The 20,861-nt window shown below is 29.3% G+C and overlaps 1 protein-coding gene across 1 annotated transcript; it reads right to left on the reverse strand.

Annotated features, from left to right (window-relative positions):
- Positions 1-4,612: 4,612 nt before the first annotated feature.
- LOC107446495 (chymotrypsin-like elastase family member 2A) lies at positions 4,613-20,861 on the reverse strand. Its single transcript, XM_016061167.2, has 9 exons — positions 20,734-20,861; positions 17,589-17,740; positions 15,382-15,619; positions 13,535-13,645; positions 12,168-12,393; positions 10,958-11,081; positions 8,888-9,044; positions 7,037-7,155; positions 4,613-4,848 (listed from the first exon to the last, which is right to left on the reverse strand). The coding sequence occupies exons 1-9, from the start codon at positions 20,783-20,785 to the stop codon at positions 4,744-4,746; spliced, it is 1,284 nt and encodes a 427-aa protein (XP_015916653.2). The 5' UTR covers positions 20,786-20,861; the 3' UTR covers positions 4,613-4,743.

Genomic DNA, 20,861 nt, shown 5'->3' on the forward strand with positions numbered 1-20,861 from the left:
CTAACTACTTAAATAAAATTTTTAACAATATTATTAAAGATGGTTTTTCTTGGTTTATCACTAATAATCAACTGATTTTGGAATTTATTAAGCATAATAAAATTAATTCTATTGCGACATTTGATTCCCAGGATCCTTTCAATAGCATTCCCCTTTCTAAACTAACAGATATCCTTTTGAATTATTACAATGATTTTAAAAATATCTTTAATTGCGATTTTAATTATTGGGAAATTCTAATTAATTTTTATCTTTTTAATAATTATCTTTACAATGGAAAAGATTTTTTTCTTCAAATTGATGGAATAAAATAAAGATCTAATTTTTCATCTCTCTCAGATCACTTATTTTTGCATTATTATGAAAAAAATTATACTCTTAATATTAAATTTGTTTTTAGATTTATTGATGATTTAATTATCTTTAATTTTTAAGATTATACAATTTTATTAAATAATATTTTCCCCGAGGAATTAATCCTGCTTAGTAATAATTAATTCTCGCCCTCTCTCTAATTATCTTTCTCTCGCTCTCTTTCTCTTTCACGCAATTTTGATGTATAGCGAACCCCTTCTTTGGTAGCCGCCCGACGAACAGCAATAATAATATAAATACAGTGAAACCTCCTGTTATGGACACTCCTGCAAAACGGACGCCTCTCAATACGGACATATTTTTAATTCCCCGGGAATCTTCTATGAATAAACCATTACGTACATTCTCCGCAAAGCGGACACTCCCGTAACCGGACGCGGACAGTCATTTTGGTCCTGAAACGTTGCTTTTTATCTCTACAAACCGGACACTACTTTTTCTAAATAAATTGCAAGCTAAAAAAATTCAACTTTTCACCATTTTTAAAGCATGTAAATAAAACTTTTTGCCTTATCCATAACTAAAAATATTGTTAAGCTATTTCACCAGCGAAAAATCAATCTTTCTCCTGTCACCTTGCCTTATCTTTGTAAAGAAAGGAGAGAAAATGGTACTGCACTCCTGAAATAATTCTGACATCGGCATCTTTTGATCTTTTCATCTGGACCACACAGGTTATGAGACCCCTCAAGTTGAAATTGCTTTTCTCAATGCTTCTTCCCCATTGAAAATTTCTTTAATTTTCTTATCAATTTGAAGACTGTATTTAACACAACTGGGGTAAAAAAAGAAAACAGAAGTATAATCTTTGAGATGTTTATATAAATGAAACATTTATTCAGACACTTGATAGCTGATCAATTGTGAATAATCATCTCCATAGGTCCTCATGACTTACAGGTATGCATTACTTTTTTTACTGTGAATCATAAGAGGTTTATTTTCCAAGAAGGTATTAACCATGTTCCCTATCAAATGATAAGTAGGTGTAAGGGGATGTGAACCTAATAATTGAAACGGACTGAGGACAGTACGCTCCTATTTGGTATCATATGTCTAACTTGAGTATCTATGCTAATAGGAAAATTATATTTATTTATCTGTGGCTACATCCAGAATTCTGTATTTATATCAAACTTCTTTATATATTCTTTTTTATCTTTCTTATTGTTTAAATAAATATTCTTGTAGATATTTACAGTATCCTTGTAGATATTATTTAATAATTTCTACATCTTTGAGAATATTCAAAAAACAATTTACGGTGTTAAATTTCGTTATTAGGGTACCCTTCCCGTAAACGGACAACTCTCATAAACGGACAAATTTTTTGGTCCCATGAATGTCCGCTTAACGGAGGTTTCACTGTATTGCATACATAATAATATTAAGACAAATGTGGCAGGCAATACCTATAAATTTAGGTTAAAATAAAGTATATTTTACAAGAGAAAACACATTTATGGTTTTTATTGATTTAATGCTCATGACAATCAAATGATATAAAAATTAATGTGGTAAAGATGGATCTGTCATGTGATTTTTCTGCCTATAAAATTTTTTGACATCAATGAAAAACTGCTAAAGCTTTATATATATATATATACACACAAATTAACATGAAAAACAGGAATAAAATAAAAAACTAAATGGTAGAGAAACAAGAATGGTAAAAGCAAATAGTCGTTATCAAGACACATCTATTGCTATAAATGCGATATTTCTGAATAAAGAATAATTATCCTAAGATAAAAATTATTCTTTATATGTGTCGATATCGCAAAAAACCTTATGTTGTAAAAAATCATGAAATAAAAGAAAAATTTAAAAAGAAATCAAACTTACCGGCGTGAATTAAAACGCGGTTTAGGTTTAAAAGTACAATAATAAAACAGTTAACAAAAATCGCGAAGATGTAAAATATTGGAAGTTGTGCTTATAGCTTGAATCGAATAAAATAAAATTAAAAAAAATATATATTTGATCGAAGAAGAAGAAAAAAATTTTTTAGGTCAAATATTAGTGCTGCCATCTATGAGAAACAATTAGTAAAAATGTAATAAAATTGAAATAATAATAAAATTTTTCTAACGGATTAATTAAATTAGCAGACTAAAAAAAATCATTATATAGGGAAATTAATTTAAAAGTCAGTCTGTCAGGATAGAAAGCCGTTTATAGACTTATCCTTCATTCATAAATCCTTACATAATTTTACAGAATACACATATCCATCCTTCATAGGATGACTTATTTAAAAATCAGAGCCTGCATACAGGAATAGAAAACCGTTTATAGGTTTTATCCTTCATTCATACAACCTTACATAATTTTAAAGTATACACGTATCACCTGCATTCATTTGGGGTGGTTCTTTACGAACCAGAGCCCATTCCACTTATACAAAAATTGTAAATAAGTAAAAAAAATAAATAAATAAACTGTTTATTATACTGGACAATTAAAATTAAATTAATTTTAAGAGGCTACAAATATTAAAAAGTAACTAAAAATATTTAACTAATCCAGTATAAAAGCTCATACATCCAAACTAATCCGTCCAGTGGCTTTAGGAATAGCTTATCATAGTTAGTTCCTACCTTGAAAAAATTAGAGCTTATTCTTAAAACAGAAAAATTAAATAAAGATTAAAAATTAATGTACCAAGTTTTTTAAGATATTTTCAAAATAGAATTTAAGAAATGAACTAGGAAAATGGCTATTAATTAAATCGTTTTTATATATATCAGTATCTAATAAAAACTCGTTATAGTTAGAATTATTCCTGTAAAATCTATGAATTTGATTGGCAATAATATTAGAAAAAACCTTATTGGCTAAGTTAGAGTTAAAATCTATTCATTTTTTAACTGGAAATTTAAAATCATTTCTTTTGTTCTTTTTTTTATCTGCATTAATATTAAGAGTCAAATCTGAAAAATTTGCTGAAGAATTACTATTATTTGTTTTATTAAGAATTAATTCATTTGGATAAATATGTTTTGCTAGAATATCGAAATCATTAAAATTAATAACTAATAGATCATCAATGAATCTGAGAAAGAGAGAATCAATTGGAAGATTAACATGTGATTTTACAAATCTATATTCTTGTAGAAAAAGAAAAATATTGCAGATGTTAGTACTAAAATTATTTCCCATGGGAATACCATTAATTTGTTGAAAAAGGTGGTCACTGAAAAGAATATAATTGTTGTTAAGGACTAGAAAGTTCCAGTTATCTTCATTAATAATATCACTGAGATTAAACATGCTATGAATTTGAAGAAGGTCATCATGAATTTTATTAGTTGGAAGGGAAGTATAGAGGTTTTCGACATCAAAACAGTGAATTGAATCTACATTTTTTAAAGTTTTTAGTGTATTTAAAACCTGAATGCTATTTTTAATATTCCAATTTAAATAGTTATTATTTTTAGTAGGTTTATTAATATATATATATATATATATATATATATATATATATATATATATATATATATATATTTAAAATTTTAATATTTAATATTTTTAAAATTTTTACTTATTTTCGGTATAGATATAAGAATACTAAATGGGATTCTACAAAGAATCAGATTTTCGAATCCATGCAAACTTTTTTTCAAAAAAGTTCAAGAAATGTATGTAAATCATTTTAAAATTTTTTTTAAATTGCTCTATTTAGAAGGGATTAAAAAATCCCTTTAGATAGTTAAAATAGTTAGATAGTTTTTTTTAAATTATGAATTATGAGAACGTCATCGTTCCGTCTTCCCCTCTTTCAGCCATTTTCTTCTTCTTTTTTATGGTTTTCACTGGGATCATATGATAAACTCTAAGAAAGTTCCATGATGAGTATCTATGGAAACTATTCTAGGAGGTTTAGAAAATGATGGAAAGCGACTTAGCTTTGACGATGAGGTGAAAGATGATTCTCAAATGCTCCTTAAGGACATTAAGGCAGCTGGTATGACTTGGGAACACGATAACTGTCACAGCATATACAAAATATGTAGCTCTAAAATGTCAAATAATGAAATAAGTGGAAAACTTAGAAAAGTTATCAACCTTTAAATAATATTAAAAAAATATTGATTTTAGCTTGTTTTCTTTTAAATGAAATAAATTATTTAAAATTTATTTTGTAATAAAAGAGAAAAAATTTTTTTCATCCACTTGAAATAATAAATAATGCCTAAATTATAATGTTATATTTTTGAAAAAATATAATAATAAGAACAGAATAATAATAATTTTTATTAGTTTTTTTCCTATTACATATTATTTCTAATTGTATTTGCTAATTATTTGTCGTATCCAATCTGCTTTATCAGTCACGCTGGAGAATACAACTTTTGTTCCTTTCACTTAGCAAAGACCACTAAACATATTTGTAGGAAATCCGAAGCTTGTCGCTCCCATCAACCACCATTTACTACCAAGTTTACAAACTAAAGGGCCACCACTATCACCCTAAAAATAAAAATAAATATTTATTACTTACTTAAAGTGAGAAAAAAATACAACAATATATATATACTAGAAATTTACTTTTTTACTTTACCAAAAATAAATTAAATACTACATTGTTTTGATTTTTATAAACTTTTTTTCTTATACTGGGTTAATTATTTTAACGTTCTGTATAATATATTTTTTCTTCAAGTGATTTTCTTAATAGATGCCAGCACTAAATTTTAAATTGCCATATTTTGACCAATTATCTTATGCAATACCAGCTAAAAGATCACAGTTTATTATTTTTTTCTTCTAAGCAATTTTGTTAACTGTTAGATTAGTCAGTCTTATTTTGACGCATTTTTTATTTTACTTTATATGGGTAATTTTATTTCATTTTTTTTTTCTTCTTTCATTTTAAACTCATTTACAATTACGTTATTACTTTTTTTAAGGCGTTGTAAAGAATAATTTTTTATCTAAGCTTAACTGCTTTTATTTCGAAATTCCTGTGCTGTAGAGAACCTTGATAATTTATCCCATAAGGATTTTATTATTTTTCTAATTCTGTTATGTTTTTAATTATATATATATATATATATACAGACAATTATATCAGCAAAAAGGGTCTCGCAATGGACTGATCGCTTAGACACGGCTCCCAGCAGATCACCGAAGTCAAGCATCACTAGCTGCGGTCAGTGTGCGGGTGGGTGACCACTTGGATCAGTCTAAATAGGGACCGAGGATGTGCGGTATTGGTATATTGGATGTGCGGTTAAACAGTTCTACTGTAAAGTGCTCGACTTCGCTTGCAGGTCGTCGGGCTACCAAAGCAAGGGTGCCATCCCCCCTGCAGAGGATGATGGCATGTCTTCGGATCCTCCTCAGGGAAGTTTCCCAGACCGTCGCCAATAGCCCATTGTGCAGCTCCAGTGGGACGTAAATGTGGGACGCAACTACAGTGGGACGCAACTACAACAATCAGCAAAAAAGAGATCTTTCTAATATTGTATCAATATAGCTATTGTGAGTTGATAGGGAGATTATATCTTCTTCTTCCGGTTTTTGATTCAAATTTCTTTAATTTTTTTAAATTTTATTTTATTCCATTTAACAATTTTCTTCTTCCCTTTTTCATTATTCCGTAATTTTTTTCCATATTTTTCTCTATATTTTGAACTTATAAATAAAACTTATTAATATTCTTAATTTTCCTCATTTATCTCCTTCTTATCCTTTTTGTATTTATTTATTGTGCTATATATATATATATATATATATATATATATATATATATATATATATATATATATATATATATATATATATATATATATATATATATATATATATATATATATATATATATATATATATATATATATATATATATATATATACAAGGATCCATATATATATATATATATATATATATATATATATATATATATATATATATATATATATATATATATATATATATATATATATATATATATACAAGGATCCCTGAGGAGGATCCGAAGACATGCCATCACAATTTTGATCCTCTGCAGAGAGGATGGCACCCCTGCTTCGGTAGCCCGACGACCTGCAAGCGAATTCGAGCACTTTACAGTAGAACTGTTTAACGAGGACTAATACCGCACATCCTCGGTCCCCATTTAGACTGATCCAAGTGGTCACCCATCCGCACACTGACCGCAGCTAGTGATGCATGACTTCGGTGATCTGCTGGGAACCGTGTCTTAACGATCAGTCCACTGCGAGACCCTTTTAGCTGATATAATTGTGTATATATATATATATATATAATTAAAAACATAACAGAATTGGAAATATAATAAAAACTTTAAGGGATAAATTATCAAGGTGTTCTACAGCACAGGAATTTCGAAATAAAAGCAGTTTTGCTTAGATAAAAAATTATTCTTTACAACGCCTTAAAAAAAGTAATAACGTAATTGTAAATGAGTATAAAATGAAAGACGAAAAAAAAAGGAAATAAAATTACGCGTATAAAGTAAAATAAAAAATACGTCAAAATGAGATTGACTAATCTAACAGTTAACTAAATTGCTTAGAAGACAAAATATATATATATATATATATATATATATATATATATATATATATATATATATATATATATATATATATATATATATATATATATCGTCTTTAATAAGTATATACTTACATGGCACGGTGACTGGTGGGCTTTAGCCACACATACTTGTGTTTGTACATTGTGAGAACAATTTTCTTTAGACATAACGATTTGCTCTGTTTGTTTCAACACATCAGAAAAGCCGGTACCTAGAAAGATGTCTCTGAAAAGTGATTTTAAAAAAGAGCACAATTTTGATATTTCCTATCTTTTCTTAAAAATTTAGAGAGATTGGAAAACAAAATTATTTGTTCCTCCAAAGTAGATTTCTTTTGGATTCTTTTAAAAAATTAATTATGTTTAAAAGAGTTTTTCAAAATTTGAATGTCGAATTATTAATTTTCGGAAGCATTCACATTTTAAATTGTTATGGGAAGTATTTCCTCTCTTTGTGTGTTTCTCAATTTTTTTAAAAATCAAATATCCAACATACAAGCATCGAAATAATTAATACTTTAAGCCATAAGAAATGTTGTTTTGTTTATTTTTTCCTGAAATTATGCATATTTCTACCAACAGTATTGTGGTTTGGTTGCTGTTTTAATAAAAGAAAAGAATTTCCATTGGTTGTTAAAATAATAAACATGTTCAAGTTTGAAAAATATATCAAAATATTTTCGCTTTTATAGGTTGTCGTAGAAAATCGGACAAATCTTGATTATTCCGCCGCGTTGTCATTGAAACCTTTAGCTTCATTCATTGCGTTAATGCTGCGTAGCATACTATTTACATTTTATGCGTTGCTTAAATTTTTCTTTTTAATACTGTAGGAGCAATGTTGTTGCCAACGGTAGAAACAAATTCAGTTCTTTTCCGGAATTACGTTAGAATTTAATGCATACAATTCTTTTTTGTTCGTTCAAAATGTTCGAGAAATCTTTAAATGAGAAATCAAATTTTTAATCCTTGCTTAACTAGCAGACTTTTCCTGTAAAATTCTTAAAACAGCGCCTAACTTATTTCTGTCCTTCTGCAATAGACACTGCGTGTTAAGCAGCTGTAACATAAGCTATTTTAACTTAGCGGTGAAAATACATTCTTTAACAGAAATTATTTTCATTAAAAATAAAATGTGCCGAACTAAACTGTAATGAGACATCAGGTCACCGATATTTTTCAAAAAATCAATTTGTACACATTCCCTCTTCTTTTGTTTCCTTAACTCATGGAATGTGCGAAAGTAATCTTTATCAGTTTGTCGGCCTCTTTGATCAGCACGTGAGAGGTCACTGAGCTAGTGTTCCTTAATAAAAAATATCGGGTAACATTAGGTGGACATATTTTTAAATAAACAAATAAATTTAGATTTTGGAAAGAGTTATTGGATTGTAGAAATCTGGTAGGAGTCACTGATACTTGTAAATACGTAAGAAAATTGTCTGTGTCAAATAACGAAAGGAACATTTACGCTATGTGACAACCAATCCTTAAATCTCTCGACTTTTCACGTGCTGATCTAAGGGGCCGACTGACAGATGTGGATGAATTCCTCACTTTCTAAGAATGTAGAAAACGAAAGAAGTGGAAGTGTTTATAAATTCAACTTTTTAAAAATATATGTGACCTGATGTCACAAAAAATATGTAGTATTATTGTGGGTCTGTAACGGAATTTGTATGCCCAGTCTGTAACACTAGTCAATAGACTAGAAGTCAATTATAGACTGATAGAATAGTCAATTTCACTAGAATAAAATTCCCTTGGATGGTTCTTAACCAGTTTTGCTAATTGACAACTGTAATGCGAATATCTAAAATTTGAAATAAATAATTATAAATAACTAGTGGGAGTTAGAGATTGCTACATTTTACGAAGAATAAGTCGCTTTCGTGTATCCTTTAAACTCAGATCATTTTTCTGAAAATTTTAAACTTATTTTACCTCTTGTTTCTCCCCAGCCAGTAGAATAACAAACCCAATCCGGCTGAGCCTCCCATCCAAGAGACGGCAAACAAACTGGTTGAATACCGTCCGTGTAAATTACAGGAGCATTCAATTTTATCAAGGCAATATCATGTGTAATTGACATTTGTCTCAACTAGAAAATAACGAAAAAACAAAACATTTACATTGAAGTAAGTTACGAATAAATATAATTTGCCTTATGAACGAATCTAACTTTCAAACTTACCTAACATTCTAAGATATGAATATATAAAGACATATAAATACATTCCAATGTATGAAGAATGAATGTTCACAGTTTAGAAGTCATTTTTTATTTTTATTTTTTTTTACATTTCTAGTGTTATATTGATTTTTGAATTTCTGATTTACAAGTAATAACTATTTGACCAGATGAAATATAATTTTAATATTAATTAAAATATCATAACCAAACTGATAATTAAACATGCAAGCATTCTTCTAGCCACAAACTTTCAACGCTACCACGTTTTGCCTGAATGCAAAGTTGTAAATGTGTCAGTAAATTTTCTGTTAAAGGCCAAAACTCTCATACTAATATGTTGTCTCATTTTTTGCACACGAAGTTTTTAATATAGGTGTCAAAGTACGTATTATAACGTAAACCGAACAAAGATCAACGGGGAAAAATCAATTAGAACCATTCACAAATGAAGTCAATATGTGATATATATATACATATATATATGTATATATATATATATATATATATATATATATATATATATATATATATATATATATATATATATATATATATATATATATATATATATATATATATATATATATATATATATATATATATATATTTATATATATATATATATATATATATATATATATATATATATATATATGTGTGTGTGTGTGTGTGTGTGTGTGTGTGTGTATATATATATATATGTATATATATACACCTGGAGTTCGTTGGATATCCAAAGCGGCACGGACATGATTTGCAACCAGTTCCATTTCGGAATCCACATGTGTTGCGGATACAGCACTTTTCAATGTATCCCCTATGATAAAAATTCATGCTGCTAAAATTGGAAGAGCATGGTAGCCAGGAAAACGGGCCACCACTCCCGATCCATCGGTGATCTAACACCTGATTCAAATGTTCATAAACATCATATTAAATGTTCATGTCAAAACGTAGGATCGGAAATGCACGTCTTGGTGGCATTAGTCCAGGTACCACTCTGCGAAACTCACACGTACAGGATGATCCGTGGGGAGTAGCAACTTATACTCTTTGAAGATGGTACGGGTGTGAGCTTACACGACGCAAAACATGCAGAACGCTATTCCGAGATCTTCCTCAGTAGTTGCCCATTAGATTCAAACGATTGGTATCCAACATATTATCTTCCATGATAGGAGTGCTAGTCACTCGTGTCCCGTATTCACTATGCCTATTTCTTCGTAATGATCGCACAAATTGTGATGCAAATTATTAAACAGCCTGCAGTCCGATGCGTCTATACTATTTTTCTGCTACTGATGCATTTCCCTCTGTCAATCGGTACATCATGCCAGCTCACTGTTCGTATAACGTTGCACACTCCTAAGCGAGCGATGACAGCTCAAATGACTGAGGCAATGCGGGTTTGCTTCTTCCAATCCTCTTATGAACAACACCACCTAGCGGCGAACGAAGACGTTTCCGACTTACAGGACAACGGAATAAAACTTTGTGTTTTATGTATTTCGCGACCAAAATGTTTACAATCTAGTTTATTGTAAACATTGCAAAAAATTAAGTCTTAATTAAAAAATTTTGATCTGCGCTGACTCAACTGTTAAGTCATTGAGCTGCCATAGTGAAGAATCGGCATTCGATCGCTGGTGGTGGCTTGAACGTACCCAGCATGAGATCGATGGCTATTGACTTGATTGGGGAAGTAAAGGGATTCGGTGTGTAATGCTGACCATATTGAATGTCGTTGGTCGCGAAATTGTGGAGTCTTTATCTCCCTGACCAATAAAGGGCTTTTTTTTTATTTTAAATGAAATCCTTACCTTTTCTCCCTCCAAGTCTGGATATGATATGATTTTTTCTGCTATTCGAGTTACTTCATATTTTGTTTTGTTATATTTATTGTGACTTCCAAGAACAATCCTCAAGTCTTGTGGATCGGGTTTTCTGAAAGAATTTTATTTTATGAACTAAGAAAGTGTATCTAATTTACATGTTAATCAATAAATAGAGGTTAAGGACAGAATAATACAGCTGTTTCGATATTGTGATAAATAGTTTCGAACTAAAAATTTACATTTAATGTTTAACTTGCTTAGATTATTTTTTACTTTAGTTAAACAATATTGAAAAAATAACGTTTTTATAAATCATAGTTTTAAAAAATTAATGAGCAATTATAGAAAGAAAACAATATATGTGCCAATAGTGTGAGATTTAATATTCACAGTGAAATTATCATGATATTTCTTATCTGACAATTTTCATTGTGGATCATTACAAAAATAATATTCTTTTTTTAAAAATATTGTTTTTTTTTTATAAATATCCAACTTTAAAAATCAAACTAATATTCTGTATTTGATATTTATCGTGTTCAATAACCCTGGTCAATAAACAACTTATTTTTCGTCACTAATGTTGATAATTACCTTATACTACATATTTATCGTACGACATATTCCTTATATGTCAGGGAAATATATTCCTAAATATCGTTGCGACAAAATTTAAAATTTGATATTACACCATAAGCCTATACTAAAGAATGAAATGGTTTAAAATAGAGTTGAAATTAAACGTCACCACCCTACCCTATGCACAATTTGGACACCGGTGTCACTTTAATGTATTTTTCGACACTCTACTTACAAGTAAAAATACATTGTGGTATTTTTTTAATTATTAAAATCAATCTAATCGTTGCTAACAATCAGAAATAATAACGAATTTTAATAAAATCAAAACATTTAGCTACCATGTAACAGTTTTTGAATTGTATACTAATGTTTTTGGCAGATGTAGAGGGGATATAAAAATAGATATTATTCTGCACTCAATTCAAGGGTATGGTATAAAAATATAACCGGTTATATTAATGATTTTTATTTTTTGAGAAAAGGATTAAATAAGATAAAGATTCGATAATTATAAATTAGATAATTTATTTTTTAAATATTAGGAAATATGTTATGCATATTATGCATATGTTATGCATATACAAGCTCATTGAATTTTCTCTAGAAAACTTACCCAGTGACACAATGAGCTGCTGTTACAACCCACTGTGGACTGATGAGGGACCCTCCACAAAAATGAGCATTGGGCTCTTTATAGGTGTGCTGCAATGAGACCTGCCACGGCCAACTGTTAGTCACTACTTCCGCTCCCCCAACCTGTCTGTCTGCAGAACCATAAATGGTTTTTGGTTGAATCGGTGGCTCACCACATATGTCTGATGGCATACTCACTGGTTTTCCTTCAAAATGATAAAATAAATGTACTAAATTATACTCTAATAATTTATTCTCAAAAAGGTGCGTGGTATAAAATAAAGAACTGGAAATCTACAACAATTAATAGACAGAAATGTAAAGCGTTGAACTTAAACTTACTAAACCTCTTTCTGAGTTCAACAAATTGAATAAAAAACTGCACTATATATTAGCACTTCTCACAAAATACTAATAACTTAATTAATATTTTTAAAATTTTCGATTACTAAAAATACTATCTGCAATTAAAAATATTAATAAGTTTCATTAAAATTTGAGAAACAATTTTTCGCGATTTGAAACTTTTTTGTCATGTTGACCCACATAAATAGTAAGATAAGGAAATAAAAGCATTTTTAGAGTTCAAATAAAACTTATTTAAAATAATTCCTCAACAACATATCTCACTCAATAATTATTCAATCAAAATGAATTACAAACTGAAGTCTCAAAAATGAAACAATTAAGTTACAATATTGAACCTGACTTAAATCACAATAAGAATGAGAATCAGAGCAAACAAGTATCAGAATCAGAAATCTTGTTTCGAACAAACACGCTTTCATAGAAAATTTTTTAAATGAAACTTACCCGAATTTGCCAAAAATAAAGAGGAAACAATTTCTCATGATTCATTTACTAATTTTTTTGTTTTTTTAGCATATACTTTCATGGAAAAAATTTATTTTATATTCATCGGTTAGGAAAAATTTTCAATAAAATAACTGTATAACAAAAATGTATTCCAACGAAAATATTTAACAATTTGTAAAAATGTGTAAATTAATTTTTTTTCCAACAGGGGTTGTTGCAAAAATTTCGTCTTTTAAAGTAAACGGTGATACAAAAAAGAGTGGGAACCGGAACCAGTGGTCTGTACTCTTCATCGAACGTTCGTGATTTTGACTAGCATTTCTGTTATGCAATCAATGTAAAATTCGGTTCAATGCTGGTTTCAAAACAGGGGACATTTCAAAACTTAAAGTAAGTTATGGACTCTGCTTATTCTATTGTTTGTTTGTATTGTTAGACTTTTAATTAGAGAGTTATACAAGCTTTCAAGTTACAAATTAGGTACAGTTTTTTTTCTCGTTCTTTGGTTTATACTTTGAGGTAAGGACATACCGCACTTTTCTTCATCAGTTCCATCACCGCAGTCATCTACTCCATCACATTTTTTCTCGGTGGGATAACATTTTCGATTTCTGCAACTACCTTCTTTACTGCTGCAGAGTTCTAAAATAATAAGGGCATTCGCTTATAAGACGAAGAGAAAAAATTTTCATGATTCAAAATTGAAAATTACCAAATTAAATTAAAATAAAAATTATTTTTTTCATAAAATAAGCTTAGCCTCTTCCTTCTCTCTCCCGTAAAAATGACGGGGTGAGGTTTCGCCCTCTATTTCTCGCTCCCGAGAAATTTCCGGGCTGGAGTGTTCAGTAGTAACGCGCCAATAAGAATAAAACTAATTCATTTCTTTTGCCCGGAAAACATTTCATTTCTCAGTTTACAAACCAGATGGCAGTAGCAGGATATTTTTAAGGTAATTGTAGATAGTTAGTTTATTTTAAACTAGATGTCAGCACTAATCAAATAAGTAATACAAATGCAAAAGCCAAAAAAAATAGGCACTTTTATGACCGTTTTCTTGAAAATTAACTGATCGTTAAGGGGTTAAATAAAGGATCAAAGTTTACCTACATTTAAGTGAATTTAGTAATTTAATAGCCAATTTTTTGTAAATTTCCACCGTTTTCATTCCGTCTTTCATGTGTCTTCTTTCCTGCTTTATTTAGAGTGGCATTGAAGACAAATGCAATTAGTTGAAACCTGGGCAAGATGGACCGCTTAAGGAAACTTGGTTTAAAAAATAGTAAACTAGAGCAATTTTATATCTTTTATATTATAAACATATAGTGGGAACATTCCTCTTACATATCTCAAACAGAAAATAAATAAATAATAAAGTTCAATAATAATAACTTAACATAAACAAGAAAAGAACATTGTCCCATCTTTCCCGGGCTACCCGGGCAAAATAGGACACATAATTATATTTTAAAAATCACAGAAATTAATGTCAGAATAAAAGAATAATAGACAAAAAACATTTCTAAACATCACAGTTACTGCATAAGAAGCAGCCAAAACCGGAATAATCACTCCACGCTTCATGAGCCCATTCTAAGCAATCTGAACATTGAATCCAGTCTTCAGTAACAGTAAGTTATATTCGCTAGTTTATATATTTTTTTGTTAATATTACCTTATTTTTTATGCTTTTTGCCAAATCCGAAGAGTTTAATTTTTATTTTACACTTTTATTCCACTTTGACTGTCCCATCTTTCCCGGTCCATCTTGCCCGGATAGTATATTTCTTTAAAAAAATTATCTGCAAATTTTTTTAAGCAAATAGATTTTAATTTTCACTACTCATTATGTTTGTACAATAATAACACTACAGTGCCGCAAGTTTGAAAAATTTATTGCAATGCATTAAACAAATAATAACAGCATACAAACTTTAAAAAATATTTTAACACGTTGTAAGACAAACAAAACAATGCTTGCATTTCGGTAACACCTTGTGAACTAATGAAAAAACTTGTGCGTATTGAGAACAACAATATTTTCTTTCTGAAAAAGCACTTTAGATGTCGTCACCGTGATACGCATAGAAGAAAGCGATGTCCCGTCTTGCCCGGGTGTCCCGTTTTACCCGGGTGTCTCATTTTGCCCGTGCTTCCTCTATCTCTTTCTATTTTAAAAAAAAATCAATTAAACAGAGTTTTCAAGCTCTAACTTAACTCGGGGTCGAACATTTAGAAAATCCATGCTTTCTTACATCACAAACGGGTGTCTCAAAATGATGCATTAAGAAAATATATATATATCTAACTAGATTTGCTGAGACAGTGGCACATTTCTGCCTAACACAAAATTTATCAAGAATTTTTATTCTTCTTACCTATGTTAGGTGAGGATTCGTATTGAAGACGAAATCCTCTTCCGGCCACCATTTCATCGGAGAGGAAAAGAAGCCTAATCTCGCTCTCACCTGAATTTGAGAGGATAGGCCTTGGAATCAGATCGCCACAGTACTCTCCCAAAACGCTCTCTTTGTCTTTCCCGTACAAAACCAATTTGTCATGACCGCAGCTACCAGTAGGTTCAATATCTAGGTCCTTAAATGTTATTTTAATTCTCTAGAAAGAAAATGAGAAACAATGCAGTTTTAAATTTGTTTTTCAAGTAGAGGATGAACAAAGTAATGAAGGGGAGGGCGTTTTACTCATTCTCCACTAACGCTGCGTTGCATTTGTGCAAAACTCAGTAGGGGAGAGTGGGGTCAATTGTAACATTTTTTACTTAACTATTTTTAACTAACAAAAAATCCAATATATTATTAGTAGTAATTGACAGACGAGTAAAGTAGACTATCCTCTACTAGAAAAAAAACTAAATACCTTATTTTAAATGTTATTATATTATTATTAACAATTTTTGACAGTCGTGCACTTGTTACAAGTGTCCCCACTTACGGGGTCAATTGTAACAGTTCATAAATTCAACTAAAACATAGTTAATTATACATATTATCAAAGTTGCGATACATTTTTTTATTGATCAAAATAGTAGTGACAATTTAGGAGTAAAAATAATAATGAGCAGAGACCCAAAGGGTTAAACTTTTAACTTTAAGGGGTTAAAAATTTCAGTTTATGCTGTGAAAGGTGACTAATAAAATAATGCACATGCAACATACTATAAATGAGATAGGAAAATATTGGTATTTCTTAAAGAGTTAAGTAATGGTTTGTAAACATAAGATTATTTTTCAGCTGTTACAATCGTCCCTTTACTTATTGTTACAATCGTCCCCAAGACGCCATTTCAGCTTCATTTGTTAAAAACAATGCTAGTTAATTAACAAAACTAATCTTTTTTTTATTGAAATGTTAATTAAGGTGTCCACTTACATATTCGGTTAATAATTTTTATTTGTTTAAACAAAATTACTTTGATACAATATAATATTCTAATACCAAAAAAAGTACTTACGTAGCGTGAAAATATCTTTTGTGTTGTAACTCGTTCAAAAGTACATGAAAATGGTTGCCAGCAGGAGTGTACATGTAGATTTATTAAATACACCTTGTGCGCCCCCTAGGAACCAAATCTAGAACCCGACACTCGAAATTTTTGCTCTGTTACAATCGTGCCCTGTTACAATTGACCCCACTCTCCCCTACATAAATGCAAAATGAGGAATAAGCGCTAAAACTTAGTTGATAATTTCTGTTGGGACTACCACTTCTGTTTTAAAAAAGATTGCAAAAGCATAATTTCAGTTCATAACATAACTCTTTGTATCATTAATATATCTTGGTGAACACGAATATCTTTAATCAAATTTAAAAGACTAAGTAAATGTGTCATCAGATTTATGTTTTTGAAAAAGTGAGCAAGAGAGAGATATAATTTTGTCGGTTAATAAGCTAATTTTGAATTTATAAAAAATAATTGTTAAGTATATTTTTAGAGCATTTAACTTTTGTCAAGGAAAAGCATTAAAAAATGTGTCTCATAATATGTCTTAAATAAATTTTATAAAAAAATTTAAGATTTAGAAGAAAAAAAATTTAAAAAACCTTGAGTTCACATTAATATAAATTAAAGCATTGATAATGAATCTTCCGAAAATATCTAAGATTCTTGTAAGATCTCAAAAGAACTAGCTAGCCTTTCTTCCAAATTAAATAATATTCATAGTTTTATTTTTTTCTAAGTTTCAAATTATGTATTTCAATTAAAGATACAAATATATTCATTTTTTAATCAGGATAGTACTTATATTTGAGTTAAAAATAGTTCTGATGGAATACATCTGTAACTCAAGCTAATGCGAATATATTTGTGACACAGATACCTTTTTCCCGAACTCAAACGTTCTGAAGTTACTTCTCCACTTAAAAATTCTTAACCGAGTAAGGAGACAGGGAAAGATCATTGAAAGAAGGATTTATAGTTAATACTTAATTTTAAAAGACCACTTAGTTCTAAAAAATGAAATAGTAAGGTATAATACCAATAGTTCAGTTAATAGGTACTTTAAAGCTAAGTAGATTAATTAGTAAATTGTAATTGTTGATTAGTAAATTGAGCTATACTTACATATCCTGCAGGTGCTCTAATTCTGTATTCACACCAAAGTTTGTCTGGATATGATCCTTCATCATAGAAAGGACTTTTGACTTCTCCGATATTGGTTGCATCATGTTCGTATAGCTCATGGCATTGGAAATTTCTGTTTCCACTACTAAATGCTGAAAGGCAGTAATGATTATTTTGAATAATTACACTAAACTTTGTTTTCTTCTTTTAAAATTTTTTTTAAATGTTGCGAGGTAATTTGCTAATTTTTATTGAAAAATAAAAATTGTTAAGCTATCGAAACATAAATTATTTTGGTCGTAAAACTTAATTGTGACAAATGAAAATGGAGAGATTCGGTATTAGCGTACTGATGAGTCGCATTTTTCTTCTCCCTACTTCAATCGGATTTTTCTTTTTACAAATTCCAATTTGACAAAATTTGTTTTGTGTTCGCCTATTCTAAAGTGGCAAAACGCACAAACGCAGCAGATCTACACAAACCAGGAAATATGCACAAAGCTAAAAGAACGAAAATAAATAAATAGAAATTTCAGAAACTATTTTTCAAGATTTAAAAAGAGTAAAGCATATTATTTTTATACTAAAAATATAAATGATATGACTAAAATAATAATGATAAAATAAACATTAAGTGTTTCACTTACGAGAGGCGTGGGGGATTTTTAAAAGCTAAAGTTTAGTATGAGTGATGTGTTCTGGATATTTTGTTGCAAGTCTGACAAAAACGAAAATGTATTCTTCACTTTATTCCATTTAAAAATCGTAAATTTGAAACTTTTATTATTTAGTCGTTTTCTTCATTTTAGTTTTGTATCTGTTAGTTTGTAGGAAAGTGGTCAGAATTTTAATTGTGGATAAAACGGTGATAAATTTCGCTTGTACCATTTACGACCAACTGTATTTTGTATTGGAATCAAGTCTCAGAATTCCAGTTAAAATTTGAGAATTCTAGTTAGTCAGAAAGTTGTTGAAATTTTGATCGATAAGTTTGACAGTAAATTGGGGTACACATTCTGCTTGTAACCATCAAGAGACTATCGAAGCTAATAATGTAATTTAGCACAGAAATCCAGTTTAGATTTAGACTATCCAGATTTTCGGAAAGTATTTGAACTTTTGAGTGTCAATGGTCTTCTTTTTGTAATAATATGGAAATAAACTCTATTAGAAGCGGTCCGGTAGGGAATGAAACTTTCATCGTCATCAAATACCGAGCTTCAATGGAAATTTAAGCACTCTAGTTAATCTTATAAAAAAACAAGCAAAATTTTGATTTATGATATATTGTGGAGCGATAATATGGAAGTAAGTCGTTTTTATCGATCAAGAAATGACTGAAACTTGTATTATCATAGTCACAGAGCTCCATAAGAAATTCGTAAAATTCTGTCTGTAACGGACACTTTTGTCCGCTACAGACGGAATTTTTTGTAAGTTTCAAATATTTGAAATGAACGTTTCAAATGTACGTTTCAAACGCACATTGTCATCGAAAAGGGAGGTTTTGTAGAAATTGTAGTGCTCTAATAGCTAGTTTGAAAGGAGTCAAAATTCCAATTCACAAAATCGATAGTCACAAATACGACAGAGAGGTAATTAAAAACATAGTGAAAATAGTAATTAATTATTAATCAAACAAAGCTATATTTTTCTTCGATACATTGCAAAAAAAAATACTTTCTTGTTAGACTTGAAAATAAATCATATAAACAATTGATTTTCGCAGATATTGATAAAATTATTAAAATATAAACTCTTAGAATTTCGTCTCAAACTAAAGTACAAAAAGAAATATTCGTATAGGTTTGTATTTCTGAACTGTTCCCGATTATGGTTAATAATAACATGGGCTAATGAATAGATTATTGAAAGTATTGTTATGATTTCCCTGAATTCATGCAAGTGTCATGCTAGTTGAAGTGATCAGGCAATATGAATTAAAACTTGTTTCCTTACTAATAGTATTTTAAATTCGATCAATAGTATTAGCAATATCTTCCATTCCATTAGTTCCATTGTAGCAATATCTTTCACAACGCATGGTTTTGCTATCCCGAGATAATATTAAATTCTATAATAAATCACTTTATATTACAACTTTACATACTTTTTTATTACAACTTTAACAGACTGTGACTCCTGCACTTAGGCTTAAATTACTGTCCGGATATCACAAAAACTCTTCCAGGCAACAAATTTGTGTGTTGGCGGCTACTGTGGTTTACGAATCTCTTCGAACAGAGGTACTAAGTAAACCATTCAACTATGATTGAGGTTCAGAGAGTTATGCCATTTCTCAACCCCCCCTCTTCATTAGAAATTATTTTATTTTTATTTCCATAACAGCAGATCGTAGCAAACCTCCAGTGGAAAGGAGTTTGCACTTTTTTTTTCAAAAATCAAAAGAGAAGGCAAAAACTTACAGTTTATAAAGAAAGGAATTATCAACAAAATTTAGCTACTAGGTCAAATTATTATTATTTCAAATTAAACAAAATCAAAATATTCGAGTTATCCAAAATAAAAAAATCATGGTTTTTATTTTTGGGAAAGATTAGGAAACATTTCGTAACCTGTAGCTATATCACTTTCTTTTTCATAGCTTCAAACTCACTTCCATGGGATTTTAAAATTCATTATTTAAAGTTAAATTCTGTTTTAAGTATTATATGCACACGTATTGTCACTTATAAGCAAGTATCGGTAGTTTTAAGTGCTAATGAAATTTTGATTATTCACATATTCATAATAATTTTGATTATTCATATGAAATTACATATCACCACCACAAAACATTGATATTGGAAGATACACTTCCGGTTATTCAGGTCAGAATGCAATTTTTCTGTTCTATGAGAATACATAAATCAGTTAGATTTTTATGGATATAAAAATAAACATAAAAACAGTATGATTCATTTTAGGTTTAAATTTCATTCCACCTTTAACAATTACTATCTAGCCCTGAATATCTTACACGTTTTTATTTCCGTTATTTTAATAAAGTTCTTTTTATATTTATTTCAAATTTCATTCCGTATAATAAATGCTGTCCTAATTTTTGTTTTGTTTCAAAATTTTTATTTTTTTAAACCATCCAATGAGATTTCAATATTTCAAATTTTTTTAAATCACTACTTACCTACATATATACTTATGCATAACGAATAAATCAATACATTTATAGACAACATTTTGAAATTTAACTAACTCCCATTTAGGATAAAACATGCTACTTGAGACAACGTTGAGACAGATGGTAGAGTTCCC

This window comes from Parasteatoda tepidariorum, chromosome 7 (genome assembly GCF_982258835.1).
Source record: "Parasteatoda tepidariorum strain Cologne lab strain chromosome 7, Ptep-v5.0, whole genome shotgun sequence".
NCBI lineage: Eukaryota > Metazoa > Arthropoda > Arachnida > Araneae > Theridiidae > Parasteatoda > Parasteatoda tepidariorum.

What these genes read in the sequence shown, in the direction of transcription:
- LOC107446495 (XM_016061167.2), bottom strand. Translation starts at nt 20,785, where the DNA reads ATGTTGTCTATAAATGTATTGATTTATTCGTTATGCATAAGTATATAT. An exon ending in ATGCATAAGTATATATGTAG is followed by an intron (nt 17,741 to 20,733) that starts GTAAGTAGTGAT and finishes ACTGCCTTTCAG; the next exon opens with CATTTAGTAGTGGAAACAGA. An exon ending in CCCACCAGTCACCGTGCCAT is followed by an intron (nt 4,849 to 7,036) that starts GTAAGTATATAC and finishes TTTTATTTTTAG; the next exon opens with GGTGATAGTGGTGGCCCTTT.